This window comes from Alosa sapidissima, chromosome 3 (assembly GCF_018492685.1).
Source record: "Alosa sapidissima isolate fAloSap1 chromosome 3, fAloSap1.pri, whole genome shotgun sequence".
Classification (NCBI taxonomy): domain Eukaryota; kingdom Metazoa; phylum Chordata; class Actinopteri; order Clupeiformes; family Clupeidae; genus Alosa; species Alosa sapidissima.
This window is the reverse complement of record NC_055959.1, coordinates 12,396,302-12,414,865: the sequence shown is the minus strand read 5'-3', so window position 1 is coordinate 12,414,865 and position 18,564 is coordinate 12,396,302. Positions and strand designations below refer to the sequence as shown.

The 18,564-nt window shown below is 42.0% G+C and overlaps 2 protein-coding genes across 2 annotated transcripts; one reads left to right on the top strand and one right to left on the bottom strand.

The window, feature by feature from the left end:
• Nucleotides 1-391: 391 nt before the first annotated feature.
• si:dkey-110g7.8 (GTPase IMAP family member 8) lies at nucleotides 392-5,136 on the bottom strand. The gene is made up of 6 exons (XM_042087111.1): nucleotides 4,383-5,136; nucleotides 3,817-4,188; nucleotides 3,558-3,684; nucleotides 3,231-3,472; nucleotides 2,322-2,909; nucleotides 392-1,779 (listed from the first exon to the last, which is right to left on the bottom strand). Exons 1-6 carry the CDS (start codon nucleotides 4,411-4,413, stop codon nucleotides 1,712-1,714), a joined length of 1,428 nt encoding a protein of 475 aa, XP_041943045.1. The 5' UTR covers nucleotides 4,414-5,136; the 3' UTR covers nucleotides 392-1,711.
• A 3,780-nt stretch (nucleotides 5,137-8,916) lies between these two features.
• Nucleotides 8,917-16,157, top strand: adsl (adenylosuccinate lyase). Its single transcript, XM_042087526.1, has 13 exons — nucleotides 8,917-9,193; nucleotides 11,644-11,847; nucleotides 12,319-12,363; nucleotides 12,458-12,537; nucleotides 12,853-13,024; nucleotides 13,166-13,212; nucleotides 14,033-14,123; nucleotides 14,444-14,513; nucleotides 14,685-14,832; nucleotides 14,982-15,072; nucleotides 15,190-15,279; nucleotides 15,703-15,879; nucleotides 16,001-16,157. The coding sequence occupies exons 1-13, from the start codon at nucleotides 9,047-9,049 to the stop codon at nucleotides 16,085-16,087; spliced, it is 1,449 nt and encodes a 482-aa protein (XP_041943460.1). The 5' UTR covers nucleotides 8,917-9,046; the 3' UTR covers nucleotides 16,088-16,157.
• The last annotated feature ends 2,407 nt before the right edge of the window (nucleotides 16,158-18,564 follow it).

Genomic DNA, 18,564 nt, shown 5'->3' with positions numbered 1-18,564 from the left:
TTCAGTACATGGCAAATGCCCTCCAGTGTCTAATCTCAATTGGTGTAGATTATTAATTTGCTAACAACTTGAAAATAGAAGATGGACTGGGTTTTCTGACTACCATGCAGAAGAAGGCAATCATTTTTACGTTTTCCTTTTTTTTTTTTTTTAAATAGCTCCTTTTGTTTCATTGAATGACTCCCTTCATTACAAAAAGACAGAGTGGTGTTTTTTTGTATTGGATGATTAATGTGTATAATGCCATATATTTCCTCATGTAAGTCTATATTTGTCCAATTCTAAAAAAATATGAAACAGGAACACAACCATAATGTGAGTGCCTAAAGATACCAACAAATTTACAATATGTCTGCCACTGAAGCACAAAACTGCACTGATACCCCAGTAGTCATTAACAGATGCATATTTATATTGACACATATTTTCTACAACAGATGTGGGCTATGTAGCCTAAGTCCTGTTTCACAAGACACTTAAACAGCTTTACAAATGTTTTTTTTTTCTATGACAAAGCATGTACCATCACCTGCTGTTTTACTTTAAAGGCATAGTTTATAGATAGTTTGTTAACAATACATTTATCATGACAGTAATCACAAACCAGATAAAAGATTGTGAGAGTGGCATACCATTTCATTTGCTAGTTTTGATTGACGGGAAGGACTCCACGTCCCAATTATGCAGGACAAAGTAAACAGTAATCCGAATGTGCAAATTTTGCATCTACCATGCATGGCTAGCCTACTCCAGAATAGAGCACGGATAATCAGGGACATAATCCCAAATCCATACGGTTTCTGGGCCTGGGAATAGCCAAGGATTGTTACCTATCCTGGATGGATAGGAGGAATCCTTTTGTAACCATTTTGGTCTAGGGAAGTGTGATCCCCTTACACAGTTACAATACTGACCAAACTGACAATATCAGCAGCATATGAATAAATGTTTAAATCTTGACTATGTCCACATCTGTGCAGAGCCCCCTGGCACTTTTAACTGTACCAGTGGACACAATTACTAAATGTATAGTCATGTGTGAACCTGACAGAAATGAGTTAATGAGTTCTTGAACATGAAGAAAATCGGTGTGAATAAGTAATAATAATAATAAGTGTTATAGCTACCATATATAGGCTTGCATAAAATATCCATTGTTGAGGACTTTGTCAAAACAATTTTCAACAGTAACTTATAAACAGCTTTAAATGCAGCTAAATAGCGTGTGCAATTATCTCAATCAGGCAAGGCATAATAAGTTCCAATTCATATCTTTCAAAAGTGCAAGGGAGGCATAAAAGAGCTACTATCAATAATATGTAAAATGCAAGAGAAGCCAGTTAAATAAATGAATACAGTAGGGGGTTTGTGGAAGACAAGGGAAAAGTGAGGGTGAACAGGGGAGAAACATGTGGTTCTTCAGAGTTATTTCTGTAAACGTATAAGGGTAATCACCGAGTGCAAGAGTAAGGTGTGCTGCATTACAAGTGAAGGAATGGCAATGATAGTACATTGGAAACCTAAACTAGATTTGGACAGAAACACAATCATATACATCAGAAAGAAGAAATCAGAGGAACATGTTTTTCCAAAGGTGTACAAATAAACCTGAATGATTATATGACTTCTGTCAAAACTGCATTTAAACAAACTGCCATGCACAACAGTTTGGTTGAAAAGTCCAAGCTTAACATTGTGTGCATCCTGTTCTTCACTGGAGATTACATGTTGCACATCCTGGAGACTCTGTCATTCCCACGGAATCTTCATTATGATCCCCTGTGATCAAAAAGATATACACTATGAGGGTGGTATCATCTGATATGTGTGAACTCTTGGTTATAGTTAACTAGATATAAACAACCAAAAAGATGCATCCAATCACTGAAACCCCATACTAATGTGGCATGGGACACATTTGACTAACTACTTTTCGTAATTTAAACTGACCGGGAGTACATTTCCAAGTAGGGGGTTAAGTGACAGACATGGATAAATTAACCCAAAGGAAGTGGTTAACCTCCTAATAGAGGTTTGGCTTTTGTTAAGTTTGGAGATTGAAGCCCCCCGAGCAGTTCTATTTTCAGGTTTTCAACTTCCTCTGGGTTATCTTAACTAGGTTTGTTAGGAAGTAACACATCTAAAAACAAGTGGCAACTGTAAAAATAAGTGTGTGTGTGTGTGTGTGAGTGTGTGCATGTCCTAATGTCTCAGCTGTCCTCTTCTGATCCGTTAGACGCATAAACCAGGTGTAAACAGTTGAGTCTATATCTACAATGGTGAATATGACCAAGAGTAAGAAGGCCTATATCAATACTTACTGTCTATGTATAGGTAAGGCTCTGTTGTATTATGTGCAATGATCTCTTCTACTTTGTTGAGCAGTTCAGGGATTTGTCTGTGGCCTTCAGGGCTCTTGTTGTCCAGGACGTGGTAGTAATTCCCACAGGTCTCCAGCAGCCTGACCAACTCCTTCCCACCTCTCTGGATGTGCTCCTCGATGGAGTAGCCAAGGCCTCGGAGCCAGTCCCCGCAGGTAAACAGCACCAGAGTGTACTGGGGCCACTCCTGGCCAAAGATCTTCTCCATGTGGTCCTCCAGAACGAATCTCTTCCGGGATGTGAGGGTGGACACAATGGGAATGACCAGGAGCAGGGCATGTGGCCCCGGGCGGAGGAGCTCGCCGGCCCTCTGTGCCTCACGCTTCGCCTGTTTGGGTGTTTGCTTCACGGACCACCAGCCCCACCCCGGGGTGTCCACCAAGGTGACCCGACGCCCTGACACCTGAGATTGTCTCCTGAGGCTGACCTCTGTCTGCTTGCCCACCTCGAAGCCCTGGAAACCCAGGATGGTGTTCCCTGCCATGCTCTTCCCCGCACCCTTCCAACCCAGCAGGATAATCCTGAGCTCTGAGACGTACAGAAGCGAGAGAGGAGAGGAGAGGAGAGGAGGGAAAGGACATCAGATGATACAAGTTCTAAGGTAATATAAATGACTTCCAAACGAGGCTTCCTTTGCATAGCCCCAATAAACTGTGAATTGCTCTATAAGACATCATATTTTGGCTTACCACTAGATGGTACCAAAGCTGCACTCCCAACAGAGCAGTTAGACTGACAACAATTATGCCTATTGCCTAAGCGACTACAATTGAGACCAAATCGTAATATTTTTGATATTTCAGTGAAATATTTATTTTGATGAAAACACATAAGAGTAACCCTCCCAACCTCTCGGGGGTGATACATCCATCCCCTCCTGGAGGTTCCATGACTCCGTCGCTCTCCTTTCTGCCTGTACCACCACATTCCACATCAGGTTGTTCTTGGCTCTGTAGTCGCGCAGGAGGTCCCAGGAACCATCCACCTCTAGGAACCATCCTTGGTTCTGCTCAACCACCTCTTCCATCTTCAGTAATAGTTCCTGAACCTGAGTCCTCTCATTTAGCTGAGTGTTGTCCAAGCTGTGGTACCTGTAGGAGACATATTTGTTAAAATAAAAAAACTTGAGTGAATGTCATGATTCAACACTAAATAGCTTTAGTTGCCCAACAGTACCTGTTACCACACCTCTCCACAAGGCGCTGGAGAGGCTTTCCTCCCTCGATGATGTGGCTTTCCAAGCATTCATCTGCACCAAGTCTATCAATACCTGTGAATAACACAATGGTGTACCTCCAGACACCTGTGAAGAGTATCCAGTCACAACTTAGTTTCATGACCACTGATACTGCACATAAATTGCAAGAGAGACAGGAAGAGAGGGAGGGACAGAAGGTGGCATACTGGGACCCCCATGTGATTTTTTATCACGCACCTCTTCCCATTCCCTCAAGGTGAGTTTCCAGTGTTTTCCTGTGGTTCTCAGTGAGGGGTTGGGAAACGGAGAGCACCAACAGAATGACATGAGGCCCCGGAGAGCAGAGCAGTACACCCGAGCTCAGGTTCCAGGTGTCAGCGGACTCCAGCGGCTGACCACCATCCATTACTCCATCCTCACTCCAGCCTAACCCAGGCGTGTCCACCACAGTGACCATCTGCCCAAACACTTCCACTCGGAATGCGCCACTCTCTGATGTCACTTTCTCTGTTGGGAACACCTGCTTCCCCAGGATGGTGTTGCCTGCAGAGCTTTTCCCAGTCTGCAGCCCACCTATGAGCAAAATACGTCGCGCAGGCAAGGCAGGCTCTTCATAAAACCAGAGATAGAGAGAAAGATATTATCACAGCAGCTGATCTGGCTCCATGTATTTCTGTATTATGATGCGTTTGACACAGACTAAACAGACATGACATTTTAATGGCAGGGTGTAGGGTTGGCAAGCAGTGGGTTTGACTGGAATGAAGAATTCAAGCAACGTGGTCTGCAACACAGTGACTTACCAGCGCATCTGCCGGTGAAGTGGCCGGCCATCTTGTCTCATCGGCCGGTTTAATATGTCACCCCTTCGTTCTTTCTTTTCTCTGCTGTAGGCTATCCTTGCGACCGATCTGAAAGCTTATGCACGCGCACAGTGCCAAACGCTTGCTGCGTCTTTCACGTTCTCTTACAAATGAGTGCTATCTTCTTTTTCATTTCCTCTCACCCTTCGCAAGCATTTTATAATTATCATTCCCAGTTCCTCGACTCCGATGTATTCTTTATTTAGACTGACCGTGACCAATTCATAGCCTACATTATGATCAAAATTCACAGCATGAGGCTATTTGCTGGGTCGTTATTGCGCAGCCACCGTCGGAGAGAGGAATGCTTTCGTTTTAACCCAAACAGGAAATTCTCAAATTGTTATCAACAGTTCACACTAACTGCCTGGATTTTCCGAGAAGCTGGACCCCAAAAAAAAGCTTGTACAGGAAACGGATTGTTTATGTTCAGTGTGGGTTTGCTTGTATAGTTTACGCCTACTGCAAAAGTTAATAGGCTAGTCTACATTTAATGCAAATGTAGCCTATTAGGACCACGCGTTTTTTGTCACATACAGCAAACAGCTCCTCATTCCGCTAGCTGCCTGTCCCCTGAACAACACACCGTGAAAAATGCGGTCTCTAGACAGCCCAGGCTCTGCAAACAGCAACACAAACTCGTGCAACCTGCACCACGAAACATAACAAACATGCGGCTATAGGAACCACTAAGTCGCAATAAATTGTCTGATCACGCTCCAGATAGCCTATGGTGTAGGGTGAATTTAGATATGTTGGGACAGGTACAGTAGGCAAATGTGGGACAGGAAGGATACGATGACATGCATAGATACATGGATAATGTAGGCTAAGTGTACAAAAATATATGGATCTATAGGCTAGGCTACTGTTTTAAAAGCATGTTTCCATTTTTAGAATCATTGGACATTTTCTTGTTGTTTCAGATTAGGCTATAGTACTAAATTGGGACAACATTTCCAGTATTTTGACAGAATTTATGTATTTTTTTTACATAATTCCAATCCTTGAGCCATATGGTTTATGCTACCATCTGAGGGAATTTCATGATGTTTTATTTTTGGCAAGGTAGGCCTCCCACCAGAGTTAGAAAATAGGCCTAAGACATCCATTGACTGTAGGTCATCTGCTGGAAACATTAGGCCTATTTTTTGGTCAAAGTTTTCTCAATGGATTCCTGGTCAGAACCCCTTTTGGAACAGATTATAACTTGGGGCATGTTGAATTTTGTCCAAAAATCCAATATGGCCACCGTATTCCAAAATGGCACATTTTTACACACTTTTTCCTATGCTATGGGGACATTTCCAGTAAAAACAGTGTCCTATTAGCAAAAAACTCCTTTTCTATCAAATACGTATCAAATCCCCACATCAAATTTCCTTCAAACATAAACCTCTCACAGGTTAAATAGTTCAAATAAATTGGGTACCTTAAACAGATTAAAACATATGACATTTAGACATTTTCCCAAAAACTCAATATAAATTCAATAATATCCCCAAAATGGTGAATTTTTGGGTCTACACTTTTGGCTAAGCTAGAGGGTTTTTTTTTCTATTAAAAACATTTTGACAAATGTTAATTGATATAAGAAACAAGGTAGTTCCATAAAGGTGATGGAATTACAAAAAATACTATTTTATCACTCGGTTAGATATATTGTTCAATTGAATTTCCTCTTCCTTGAATTTCCCCTTGGGGATCAATAAAGTATCTATCTATCTATCTATCTATCTATCTGTTACTATTACTATATTAATAGTAATACTTAGAGCTGCTGAGAGAAAATGACGTAAATCCAGAGATGGAAATGATCTTAACTACCAGTCTTTGCTATCATCTTTTTCATTCACGGTTACACTTGCAAAAAATACATTCAGAGCAAGATTGAGAGCACAACTGACAGTAGAAAACTTTTTTCAACTTTCAAGCCTCTTCTCAATCCTCCACCACTGCCATCAGCTACTTCACTGTCAGCAGATGACCTTGCAACATTTTCACAGAAAGTTGCATTCGTTTTATGTTTACTAGTTTTGTGCCGCAAACACAACAGGATAAGTGCTCAGTTTGATGAGCCCATTAGGAGAGCTTTGCCCTGTGACTTGTTGGACTCTCTCTCCTCTTGAAGAGGTTTCTCTACTGCTTCAGCAAAGTCATCCAACAACATGCCCTTTGGATCCTGTCCCGTCTATTCTTCTGCAGTCTACTACACTCAGTTCTGGAATAGTTCCTTCTTCTTTTAAACAGGCAAGGGTTATGTCTTTGCTAAAAAAAATTTACACTTCATACAATTGTTAAAGAACTGCAGACCTGTCTCCCTTCTTCCTTTCTTGTTGCCTTTGGACGAAGTGTTCTTCAAGCAAGTTTATGACTTCCTGTATCAGAACAAACTGCTAGACCGTATGCAGTCTGGTTTCAAGAGTGGTCATTCTACTGAAATTGCTCTGTGACTGAAGCATTGAGAGTAGCTAATGTAACCTATTTACATTTACTGTTACTGTTTAACCTGCGTGGCTCAGCCCTGCACACACCCGGACTCAAACCCGTAAACAGCAGCACCTCAAATCAGGAGTCTGCTCAGTCATCAGTATTAATTCTATACCTGCAGCCTTTGATACTGTAAACCAGGGGTGTCCAAACTTTTTGACTCAAGGCCCACATCATGGGTTTTGAAAATTGGCCTGCGGGCCACACAACAAAAAATAATGTGTGTAATATACTGTATATATAGTTTTACATCATTTAAATGACAAAGTAATTTTGTTGTAGAAAATTAATTTATTAAGAAATACTGTTCATTTGATGTTGTTTAATTCATTTGTAAATGGTGCACTGTCACTGTAAGATTCTTGCCAGCTCCACTCAAATATAGCCTACAGCTAGTGCGCCTATGGCTTGTGCCCTCTCACAGTTTATAAGTGGTCAGTAGTGGGATTTCCTTTTAAAAGTTTCTTATTTAAATAGGTAGGCCTATCAATTATCAACAATGACAAGCCAGCTGGAACCTGCCGCGCTCTCTCTCTCTCTCGTGCATACGGGCTCAAATGCATTCCCATAGCATAACGTAGTTAAATCTGCTGCAGAAGAGATACTATGTATCTCGATGTAACAAGCTGTTTTGACATTGACATTGTAATCGCTCTCTAAGAAGAGTGTAAAGCAGTTTGCAGTCAGAGGTGGGCACAAATAGGCCTACATCAAAAACTATTTTGTTACAAATTAAAAATACTGGCTCATAAAATGTAACAAAATAAAATACAAAATACTGGTGTGAAAAATGTCAGAATACAGAATTACAGAATAACTTCCTGTAAGGTGTCCCGATATACAGAATTAATTAACTCGGTGGAGAAAACTCTTTTCGCATCGGGGAGGTCTTTGCGTCCGTCTCCTTCATTATTTCTGCATACCTCGACGGAAGTTATCCCTGGCATAAATCCTCATGTCAAATCCATTAAGTGGTTTTAATACTGTCTTGTAGTGAGAGGGAACATCAGCTATTAGGTACAGTACTCAAGGTCATGGGGTCAGAGGTCATCTAGTCCATGTCCTAATGTTCTCCCTCAGTATCTTATCTGTATCGTTTTGACACACCTGACAATTCAAGCTCCTGAAGTTTTTTTCAATTTTTAATGTTCTAAGGAGATGATGAAACAGAAAAGACAGACATAATGCTTTTAAGTTGTCTACATGGTGACATAACATTTGCGGCACAAACAAAAAATTGGGTTTACAACCCATGTTGACCATTTTGGCTCCCTCATTTGACTTTCCTTTTAGCTGAATATAGGGAATTGCTTAAGGTATATCATTGGGCACCCACCCTATTCTTATGGAGTAACCCCTAGGCAACAAAAAAAAAACTTTAACCGACAAAACCAGGTTCACCAAGATTCTGGCCTTTGACTCCCAGACTATGATAAGCATATTGTCATGGTTATAGGTATATCTAACTGAGTGGTGAAATTTTGGCTTATTAGACAAAAAATGACAAAAATTACAGAAGTATCTAGGTATTTGAAATACTCTAAATACAATCCCAATCCCTCAAAGTATTTTGTTACAAACTACATTAAATTTGCTCCAATCCTGCAAAATACAAATTACAAAATACTTAGTAAGTAATTAAAATACATATAATTAAAATACTGCCCATGTCTGTTTGCAGTAGCCTAAAGTTACTCACAACGTCGTCTATCGCTAATTAAATGCTCGGCAGGCCGGATCAAAGTGCGTGGCGGGCCGGATCTATGATAAACTAAATGCTCGGCGGGCCAGATTAAAGTGCTCCGCTTCGCGTCGGGGCCGTTTTACAACGTCGACCGTGCATGTGCATTCATTTCTGTGAACAGACCACTATTATCCCCACTGATCTGTGATTATCCCTTTCATATTGACCTTCTGCCGTTGAGTGATATTTTTGACGCAAAAACGACCTTATGTCGTAGTAGGCTACACTTGAACTGCCGTAATCACATACCCGTGTGAGGACTGGACATGGGACTAGAGGCTCAAACTGTCTGATGAGAGCAGCAGGCTTGGGCTGGAGTGCGTGTTGTGTTCACAATTTTTGACGGTTTATATTGTTTAACTTCGCAGTCATGGATGCATCTTCAGACGAGTTTATGAAATACCGGTCGCCTCTGGTGTCAAGATATGCTAGTAAGGAGATGGCTTATAACTTCAGTGACAGGAAGAAATTCACTACCTGGAGGAAGCTCTGGATCTACCTCGCCAAAGCTGAAAAGGTTTGATAACCTACTTTGGTCCTGTGCTTGCATGCTTAATGATATTATGATTGTGAACTCGTCTAAACGTTTTCTAGTTTACTGCGGCTATAATCAGCTTATTTGCGCTATAGGTAGAGCTATATTTTGTCTTATTGGGAGTCATGCAGTCTGCGATCATTGGGGAAAGTGTCCAAAGTTTTCGACCTTGAACAAATCATCTCAAGTTCCCATCTTCTAAATATAGTTTAAAGGAGGTCCTTTTTGCACGAGTAGCACAGTACGAATACAGCAGGCTAATGCTGCAGTTTCATCATAATCACGGGCATTTGCACATTTGGATAGAGTACAATGTTACATTTCACAGCCGTATCCACCAACAATAACAAATCATGTTAGGGTAGGCGTTGCGTCGATCTGCTCAGATACGCCTTGTGTCAGGCTGGCTTTTCGTTTTTATGTGCAATTTCAAAGAACCAAACGTTGCATTTTGGTCATCACCACCGTCATTGACTGGGTGAGCAGGTCCTGCGTTAATGCAGATACAATTTACAAAGTTAAGCAACATGAAAGTTGTTTCACATTTACTGTTAATTTATCTTATCAGGAATACACATGACTGTCATTGATTAAAAGAATGAACAAACCTAAGTAAAGCCACGTGTTTTGCCATTCATCAACACACTGAGTAGGCTATCTCACGAGGAAATAATTGGTGTGGGTTCACCAGTCACATGCCCATCCTCCTCACCCTGTCTTTTAGTAGAGGGGGATGTATAATAAGCTACATAGTGTCCTGCACAGATCTGAGCTGAGGGACACTGGTTCATTTCATCAAAGGTCACTCCTCTTATCAGTACCTTTTCAGAAATGCGAGAGAATGAATGAATGTGAATATGTAATTGTTTATGTATTTGTGTGTCTGTTTGAGAGAGAAAGAGACACATGGCTTTTGATTATATGCTATGTGCAGCTCTCTGTATGTCTGTTTTAAAATAGTGAGACTAAATGTCAGGGTAATTGGAGAGTGACCCTAGAGAGGTGAACTTTACCCTTTGGAAATATGTCCCTTGGCATGATGAAACTAACCCTTGTTAGAAGTAAATAAATGGCCTACTGATGAAACCCAGACAATCAAGTGTATAAGGCCTAGGCCTAGAGCAGAGGTTCTCAACCTTTTTGGGGCTAAGGCTAACCAAAGGTCAAACTAAAATGCCAAGGCACACAGACTTATTGATACTGATTATGATGAGTCATGCACATTATTATAGGCTATAACAGCTGGGTGTTCATTCTCACATGGCCATATTTCCCCCATACATACAAGTACACTATTGTGGTGACGTTGAGATGTTATCAGCTTCATGAAATCAAACAAAAACAACTTTGTTCGCAACTCTCTCGTTCTTGATTATCAGCAATGTCTCAAATAAAAGTTTTAAAAAAAATACCCATGAGAAATATTCTCACCTTATGTCCCTAGTCCTAGTAGAATTTCAGAATGTGATTATTAAGAATTGAATGGAAAAAAAAAGATGAATTAAAGATCCGAAAGAGAGGCTTGGAGAGTTTGGTGATCTCTTAAACTCCCCTCTCTCTGCTCTTTGATGAGTGAACAACATTATGTTGTTATTATGTTATCATGCACTCATATCACTCCCACCTACCTGACGTCATATCACAGCTTTTTGTTTCGATCCTGTTTCCGCCTTCAAGTAGTGTACATTCACATATTCTCATATTCAGTATCACTTAATTTGCTAGGCTGAATGTAAGCCTAAGTATTCTAGTTACAAGAATTGGTGTTTAGGATTAGTGTGTGCTGTGTGTTCACTGTGTGCTGAGTGTGTTTCACTAATTCACGGATTGGGATAAATGCAGAGACCAAATTTCCCTCACGGTATCAAAAGAGTATATATATTTATACTTATGTCAAAAGACTACTCAGTAGTCAAGTGTAGGCCAGAAAGTGTATGCCAGATGCAAGGTGTTACGAGGCAGGAAAGCCCCAAGCTCTAAATAACTAGGGGTTAACTAAACTAATGCCTTCCGCAACGTACAACACAAAAACACAAGCCTAGACAGAACCTAACTGCTCCCTACTCTACACGCTAGCCCTACGTGTGGTGCAGAACTTGGTAGTAGGTCCTAACCTTGTGTGAATGCATGTGTGAGTGTCAGCTTGGTCATCAGAGCGGTCATCATCATCATCATCATCATCCCCATCCCCTGCTCTCCTCACCCCACTCCCCATTTAAATATTCCAATACCCCTGCATCCTTAACGTTTTTTCTCTTCTATCTTTACATTCCCTTTCTTATCCTCCTCCCCTCATTCTCTCCTCTCTCTCTCTCTGTCCCTCTCTCTCTCTCTCTCTCTCTCTCTGTCCCTCTCTCTCTCTCTGTCCCTCTCTCTCTCTCTCTCTCTCTGTCCCTCTCTCTCTCTCTCTCTCTGTCCCTCTTTTCGTGCAGGCTCTGGGCCTGCCTATCACAGATGCCCAGGTGGCAGAGATGGAGAGCCACGCAAACGACATTGACTTCGCCATGGCGGCGGAGGAGGAGAAGAAGCTCCGTCACGACGTCATGGCTCACGTGCACACCTTCGCCCACTGCTGCCCAGCCGCTGCTCCCATCATCCACCTGGGCGCCACCTCCTGCTATGTCGGAGACAACACGGTCAGTAACAGAATCACACTGGAGTTTGAACTCCATGAATAGAACTATCGGATAGCTCGGGAATAGAACTATTGGAGAACTCAGGAATAGTACAGAGACTGGAATAGATCTGTCTGTAATTCTTTAAATAGTATAGTATATATACTTTTTTGATCCCGTGAGGGAAATTTGGTCTCTGCATTTAACCCAATCGGTGAATTAGTGAAGCACAAACAGCACACAGTGAGGTGAAGCACACACTAATCCCGGCGCAGTGAGCTGCCTGCTACAACGGCGGCGCTCGGGGAGCAGTGAGGGGTTAGGTGCCTTGCTCAAGGGCACTTCAGCCGCGGCCCACTGGTCAGGGCTCGAACCGACAACCCTCCGGTTACAAGTCCAGAGTGCTAACCAGTGCTAAATGACAAAGCAAGCCAGGAAACATGAATAAATGAACATGATTTTTTTTCTGTTTTATTTACATTTTTCTCTTAGGACCTAATTATGCTTAGGGATGGCTTTGACATCCTCCTCCCCAAGGTAAGCACATCTGTCACTAGCCGTCAGCTGTTTGCTGAGTGCAGTACAGTTGTTTGTTGTTTACCTAACATTATCTCCCATCTCCATGTGTCAGCTGGCTCGTGTTATTGATCGACTTGCCAACTTTTCAGAGAAGTATGCCAATCTACCCACCCTGGGCTTCACCCATTACCAGTAAGTATGTTTATAAAGGGCTGCTATATGGATATGTATATTTTTCCTGTGCTATTTTGTCAAGTCTCTCTCTCTCTCTCTCTCTCTTTCTCTTTCTCTTTCTCTTTCTCTCTCTCTCTCTCTCTCTCTCTCTCTCTCTCTTCTCTTTCTCTTTCTCTTTCTCTTTCTCTTTCTCTTTCTCTCTCTCTCTCTCTCTCTCTCTCTCTCTCTCTCTCTCTCTCTCTCTCTCCTCTCTCTCTCTCTCTCTCTCTTTCTCTGCGTCTTTATGGGTCTACTTCTCATGTCATCCCTGTCTTTCTTCTCTTTCTCCTCCAGGCCTGCCCAGCTGACCACGGTGGGTAAGCGAGCGTGCCTCTGGCTGCAGGATCTCACCATGGACATGCGGAACCTTCAGCGCGCTCGCGATGACATTCGTTTCCGGGGGGTCAAAGGCACTACGGGCACCCAGGCCAGCTTCCTCCAGCTCTTTCAGGGGGACCATGACAAGGTGAGGACTTTTGTTGATTGTGTTTGTTCTGTGACTATGAATGGTACTCTTGCACATACGTATATCTAGCAATGTAAATGCTCAACTTTAGATTTGCCTGTATATGAAGCAAATACATTTTATCTAAAATTCTACTTTTAGGTAGAGGATCTGGACAGAATGGTTACAGAAATGGCTGGCTTTAAAAAGTAAGTACTTGTAGAACAATAAGAAAAGTTACATCTAGCTGAGTATAATTGTAGCTTTTTTTATTCATCAGCAATCTCACAATTATTTTTATATTAGACCTACACAATGCACAATGCGGCTTATATAGCAAGCTGTTTTGTATATTTGTAGATATCTATTGATAGTAAATTTGATACCACAGATGAAGACCCAGTCAGGCCAATGGTAGGGAAAATCAGGAAATCAGGTTTTTTTTTTTTAAATGATGCGCATCAAAGGAGAGACAGCATGACTTTGCATAAAGATCCACCAACTGCTCTAACTAAGGAAATAGTTAGGGTTTAAGTATCCTTCCAGGCTGATGGGAGATAGAGTTGGTCATCGCATCTTACATGGACCACACTGAATCAAACTTGACTAGTGCCAACCTGCCAATCCAGAGCAGATAGCTACTGACGCAGGGGATGCACCCATGCAGAACAGCAAAACACTGCAAAACCATAATATTCCCCGTTATCTCTAAATACATAGTCACACACAGATATACTGTACACAGGGACAGTACAACACCAGAATGAAATAAAAACAGTCATCTCATATGTGGAAAAAGAACACATAACAGAAACATCAGGACATAAACTAATAATGAATATAAGTTCTGAATCCAATACTCTCAGTATTCTATTATGGAAACCACACCATAAGCAAATGAGCCATAATTATAAAGATATAATTCACCTACATCAAGCATCACCTACATCAAAGAGAATATTAGGTATACACTTTCTCCTGATAACATGAAATGATGTCATCTAACCAAATGTGTGTGTCTTGGTGCAGGGCCTACCTGGTGACTGGGCAGACCTATAGCCGCAAGGTGGACATAGACTCTGTTGTTGTGCTGGCCAGTATGGGGGCTTCCATTCACAAGGTAAGCTGGACATACTTATTGTGGCTTCTCGGGGGTCTTGCAGTTGTAGTAGAGTAGAGTAGTAGAGGGCTTCTCATTTTGTCAAGACAGTCATTCACAGTGAGGAAACAAGGCAGTTCCGTAGAGTGTACAGACACACTGATTCAAGAAGGCTTAATTTGTTTTTCTTTAAATCCCATCTTAGAAATAAAAACAAAACTCTGAATGTGGCTCTGGAACTACAGTGAGAATTTTCATCAAAACGACACAGGGATTGTTATAATGCCTGTGTTATAATGCAAAACTTTCAAGTAGAATGTTATGCTTTTTGGCCTCTATAGATCTGCACTGACATTCGTCTGCTGGCTAACCTGAAAGAGATCGAGGAGCCTTTTGAGAAGGAGCAGATTGGTGAGTTTCATTGTTGTGATGTCAGGTCATGGCTTTTTAAAATCAACTCCACTTCTGCTTAATGCATTTCTTACCAACCTCTCTTTTCTCTGTTTCTGTCTGTCTGTCTGTCTCTGTCTGTCTGTCTGTCTGTCTGTCACTCTTGTCACTCACTCATTCGGTCTCTGTCAGGCTCCAGTGCAATGCCGTATAAGAGGAACCCAATGCGTGCTGAGCGTTGCTGTAGTTTGGCCCGCCACCTGATGGCGCTAGTGTCTGACCCTCTGCAGACTTGTGCTGTTCAGTGGCTGGAGAGAACGCTGGATGACAGTGCCAACAGGTACATAGACGCACACACACACACACACAAACATGAACTGGCACACACATATAAATGCATACATACACTTGCACTCACTCAAACAAACATACACAAATATCCTTCTTTTTAGGAGTACTTTGACACTCTGACATTCTCCTCTGTCACAGGCGAATCTCACTGCCTGAGTCCTTCCTCACGGCAGACATCATCCTCAGCACCCTTCAGAACATTACTGAAGGACTGGTGGTCTATCCTAAGGTACAGCAATAACCAAGAGTTGTGAGTTTATTCAAAAGTGCTGTGTATATATATATTAAGATTGTTGAGCATTGTTTAAATGGTCTTTCTTCATTCCCGTCTCCCTTTCTTTGTTAGGTGATCGAGAGACACATTCGTCATGAGCTGCCCTTTATGGCCACAGAGAACATCATCATGGCCATCGTGAAGGCCGGCGGAAACAGACAGGTATGGAGGAGCTGAGCCGATGTCACATCTTGAAACACACACAGACACACACAAACAGACACACACAAACAGACACACACAAACAGACACACACACACACTGCTTCGTGCACACATATACATACACCACATACGGTAAAATATATCCTTAGCGTCTCTCTGTGTGTTCTACACGTTTTGAGGTGTTAGTTATTTACTTGTCATACCAAGCTACATGTTTTGGGGTGTTTGTTATTTACTTGTCATACCAAGCTACATGTTTTGAGGTGTTAGTTATTTACTTGTTTTTAGTGTTCATCATTAACAATAACTGATTCTAATGTAAGTCTTGTCTTTTGATTCTCTCTCTCTCTCTCTCTCTCTCTCTCTCTCTCCCTCTCTCTTTCTCACACACACACACACACACACTCACACTCACATACAGGATTGCCATGAGAAGATCCGTGTGCTGTCGCAGCAGGCTGCAGCAGTGGTAAAACAGGAAGGGGGTGACAATGACCTGTTGGCTCGGGTCAAAGCTGACCCCTACTTCGCCCCAATTCTTGGTCAGCTGGACGCCCTGCTGGACCCCAAGACCTTCATTGGCCGTGCACCCCAACAGGTGTGGACAGACACACAGAGACACGCACAAATGCACACAAAGACACGTGGCTACATGCTCATACAGTCAAACGTACCTACAACACGTGGATGCAAACATTTCTCTCTGTTCTGTCTTCTAGGTTACCAGATTCCTGGCAGAGGAAGTGCACCCCATTCTTGAACCATACAAGAGCAAGATGGATGTAAAGATCGAGTTGGAGCTTTGAAGACAGTCACATACACACAAATCATAAACAAACATATGATCAAACCTCAACCAATAAATGCTAAAACCAACCTCCTATGATTTGTCTTTGAGTTATTGTCATGAACTACTGTGTAAGGCTTCACTAATTAATTACTTACAAAGCTCTGAATGGCATAGCACCTTCATATATCTCTGAGTTTTTAATATCTTATCAACCACAAAGGATCTTCTAATACTAATTTTATAATGGTAGGCTACCCAAAGTGCTCCACAAGCAAAGTGGAGCTTGAATTTTCCCTTGGGGATCAATAAAGTATCTATCTAAGTGGAGAAGCTGCTTTTATCCATTATGCCCCAAAGCTATGGAACACCCTGCCTCTGTACATCTAACAGGCGAGTTCAGTGAGTATCTTTAAAAAAAAAAAAAGACCTGAAAACATATCTGTATGAGAGCCTTTAGTTAACATCCTTTAGACTACTTTTTCAGATTATTCTACAGTTATACGGGGGAGTTCTTTGCCCCTCGCCCTCGTCCATTAATTCCGTATACAGGACACCTCGGCTGCCGTTATCCCTTACATACTGCATACTGCAAAGTAGTTCTGATATGTTGCTGATTGGATCATAAACGGCCACAGCAATGAAGAGGAATGACTGATAATAACTGACTGTTATTGGGGGCCAAGCAGCGAAGCTGCGAAGGCACCCATTGAGTTACTAGCTTTTCCTATTATTATTATTTATCTGACATTGGAGTCTATGGCAGCCCATAGAACGCCTGGCTAAAAAGTTCAGATTTTTTGGCAGAAAGTTTCGGGACACTCCACTGACCACTCACACTTATTTACGGACCTCTAAACCCAGCCATCTAGCGCCACCAACAGGTCAAAATCTGGCCGAAAATTGAATCGCTGGGTCTAAAGTTATGAAATTTGGTACACTGATTCAGCACTGTCCCATGATCACTTTCACAAATTTACAGAATTCTATGCCCAACACTCTAGCACCACCAATGGGTCAAAACTGGATTGCATTAACACATGTGACCATTGAACGGTGCATCCGATTTTTACAAATCAGGCACTGTTGGAATCCCTGGACTAACCTAAGTTCAATGACTCCTATTACGTTACTTTCCGCCATATTGGATTTAGTCCAAACTCTACGAAAAGTTTCAGCGGTTACAAATTTCATCCGATTTTCACAGAACTTGGCGGAGATGATCTTCTGCCCGAGCCGCACAAACGATACTTGTCAGATTTTTCAATTTCATTTTTGTTTACCCGTGACAGCCAATCAAATATGGTGATGAAGCCGCCAAACAGGAAGTGGACTAACATCTCCGTGACGCTTTGAGTTAACATAACAAAACTCGATACCATTAGTCAGGACACTGTCCCCATCACTCACAGCAATTTTTATGCATATACATTGAACACTCTAGCGCCACCACCAGTTCAATGCTGGACATGCGTTCATGCGCACGATCCTTGACTCTTTTGTCTGATTTTCACAATTGAGGTAGCGTCTTAATCCTTGGAACATCCCGAGTTCATCGACCCCTATCCCATCACTTTCTGCCATATTGGACCTCCGCCATATTGGGTTTAGTCTAAACTCTACGAAAAGTTTCAGCGGTTACAAATTTCATCCGATTTTCACAGAACTTGGCGGAGATGATCTTCAGACCGAGCCGCACAAACGATACTTGTCAGATTTTTTAATTTCAAGTTTATTTGCCTGTGACAGCAAATCACACATGGCGACGATGCCGCCTAACAGGAAGTGGGATAACATCTCCGCTACGCTTTAATGTATGAAGTCCAAACTTGGTACAGGGACATGTTACCTGATTATGATGACGCCCTAGGAAATTGGCATCATTTGGCCTCTATAGGGGGCACTGCAATACAGGAAGTGAACTCGTATCTCAGCAACGCTTTGATGTATGAAGTCCAAACTTGGTACAGGGACTTGGTATATGATTGTGATGACGCAATAGGAAATTGGCCTCATTTCGCCTCTATAGGGGGCGCTGCAATACAGGAAGTGAACTCGTATCTCAGCAACACTTTAATGTATAAAGTCCAAACTTGGTACAGGGACTTGGTATCTGATTGTGATGACGCAATAGGAAATTGGCATCATTTGGCCTCTATAGGGGGCACTGCAACACAGGAAGTGAGCTTGTATCTCAGCAACGCTTTGATGTATGAAGTCCAAACTTAATACAGAGACAAAGTAGCTGATTGTGAGGAAATGCAAGGAAAGTGGTCTCATTTGGCCTCTAGGGGTGCTGAAATAGACAAATTGAGCTCACATCTCAGCAACTCTTTGGTGTATGAAGTCCAGAGTAGCTGATTCTGAGAACGCACAAGGACATTGGTGTAATTTGTGCCTCTAAGGGCACTATAACAAAGTAAATGAGCTTATTTCTCAGCCATTCTTTATCCAATTGCAATCAAACTTGCTGTGAGTGCTTGCTCATGCCATGGC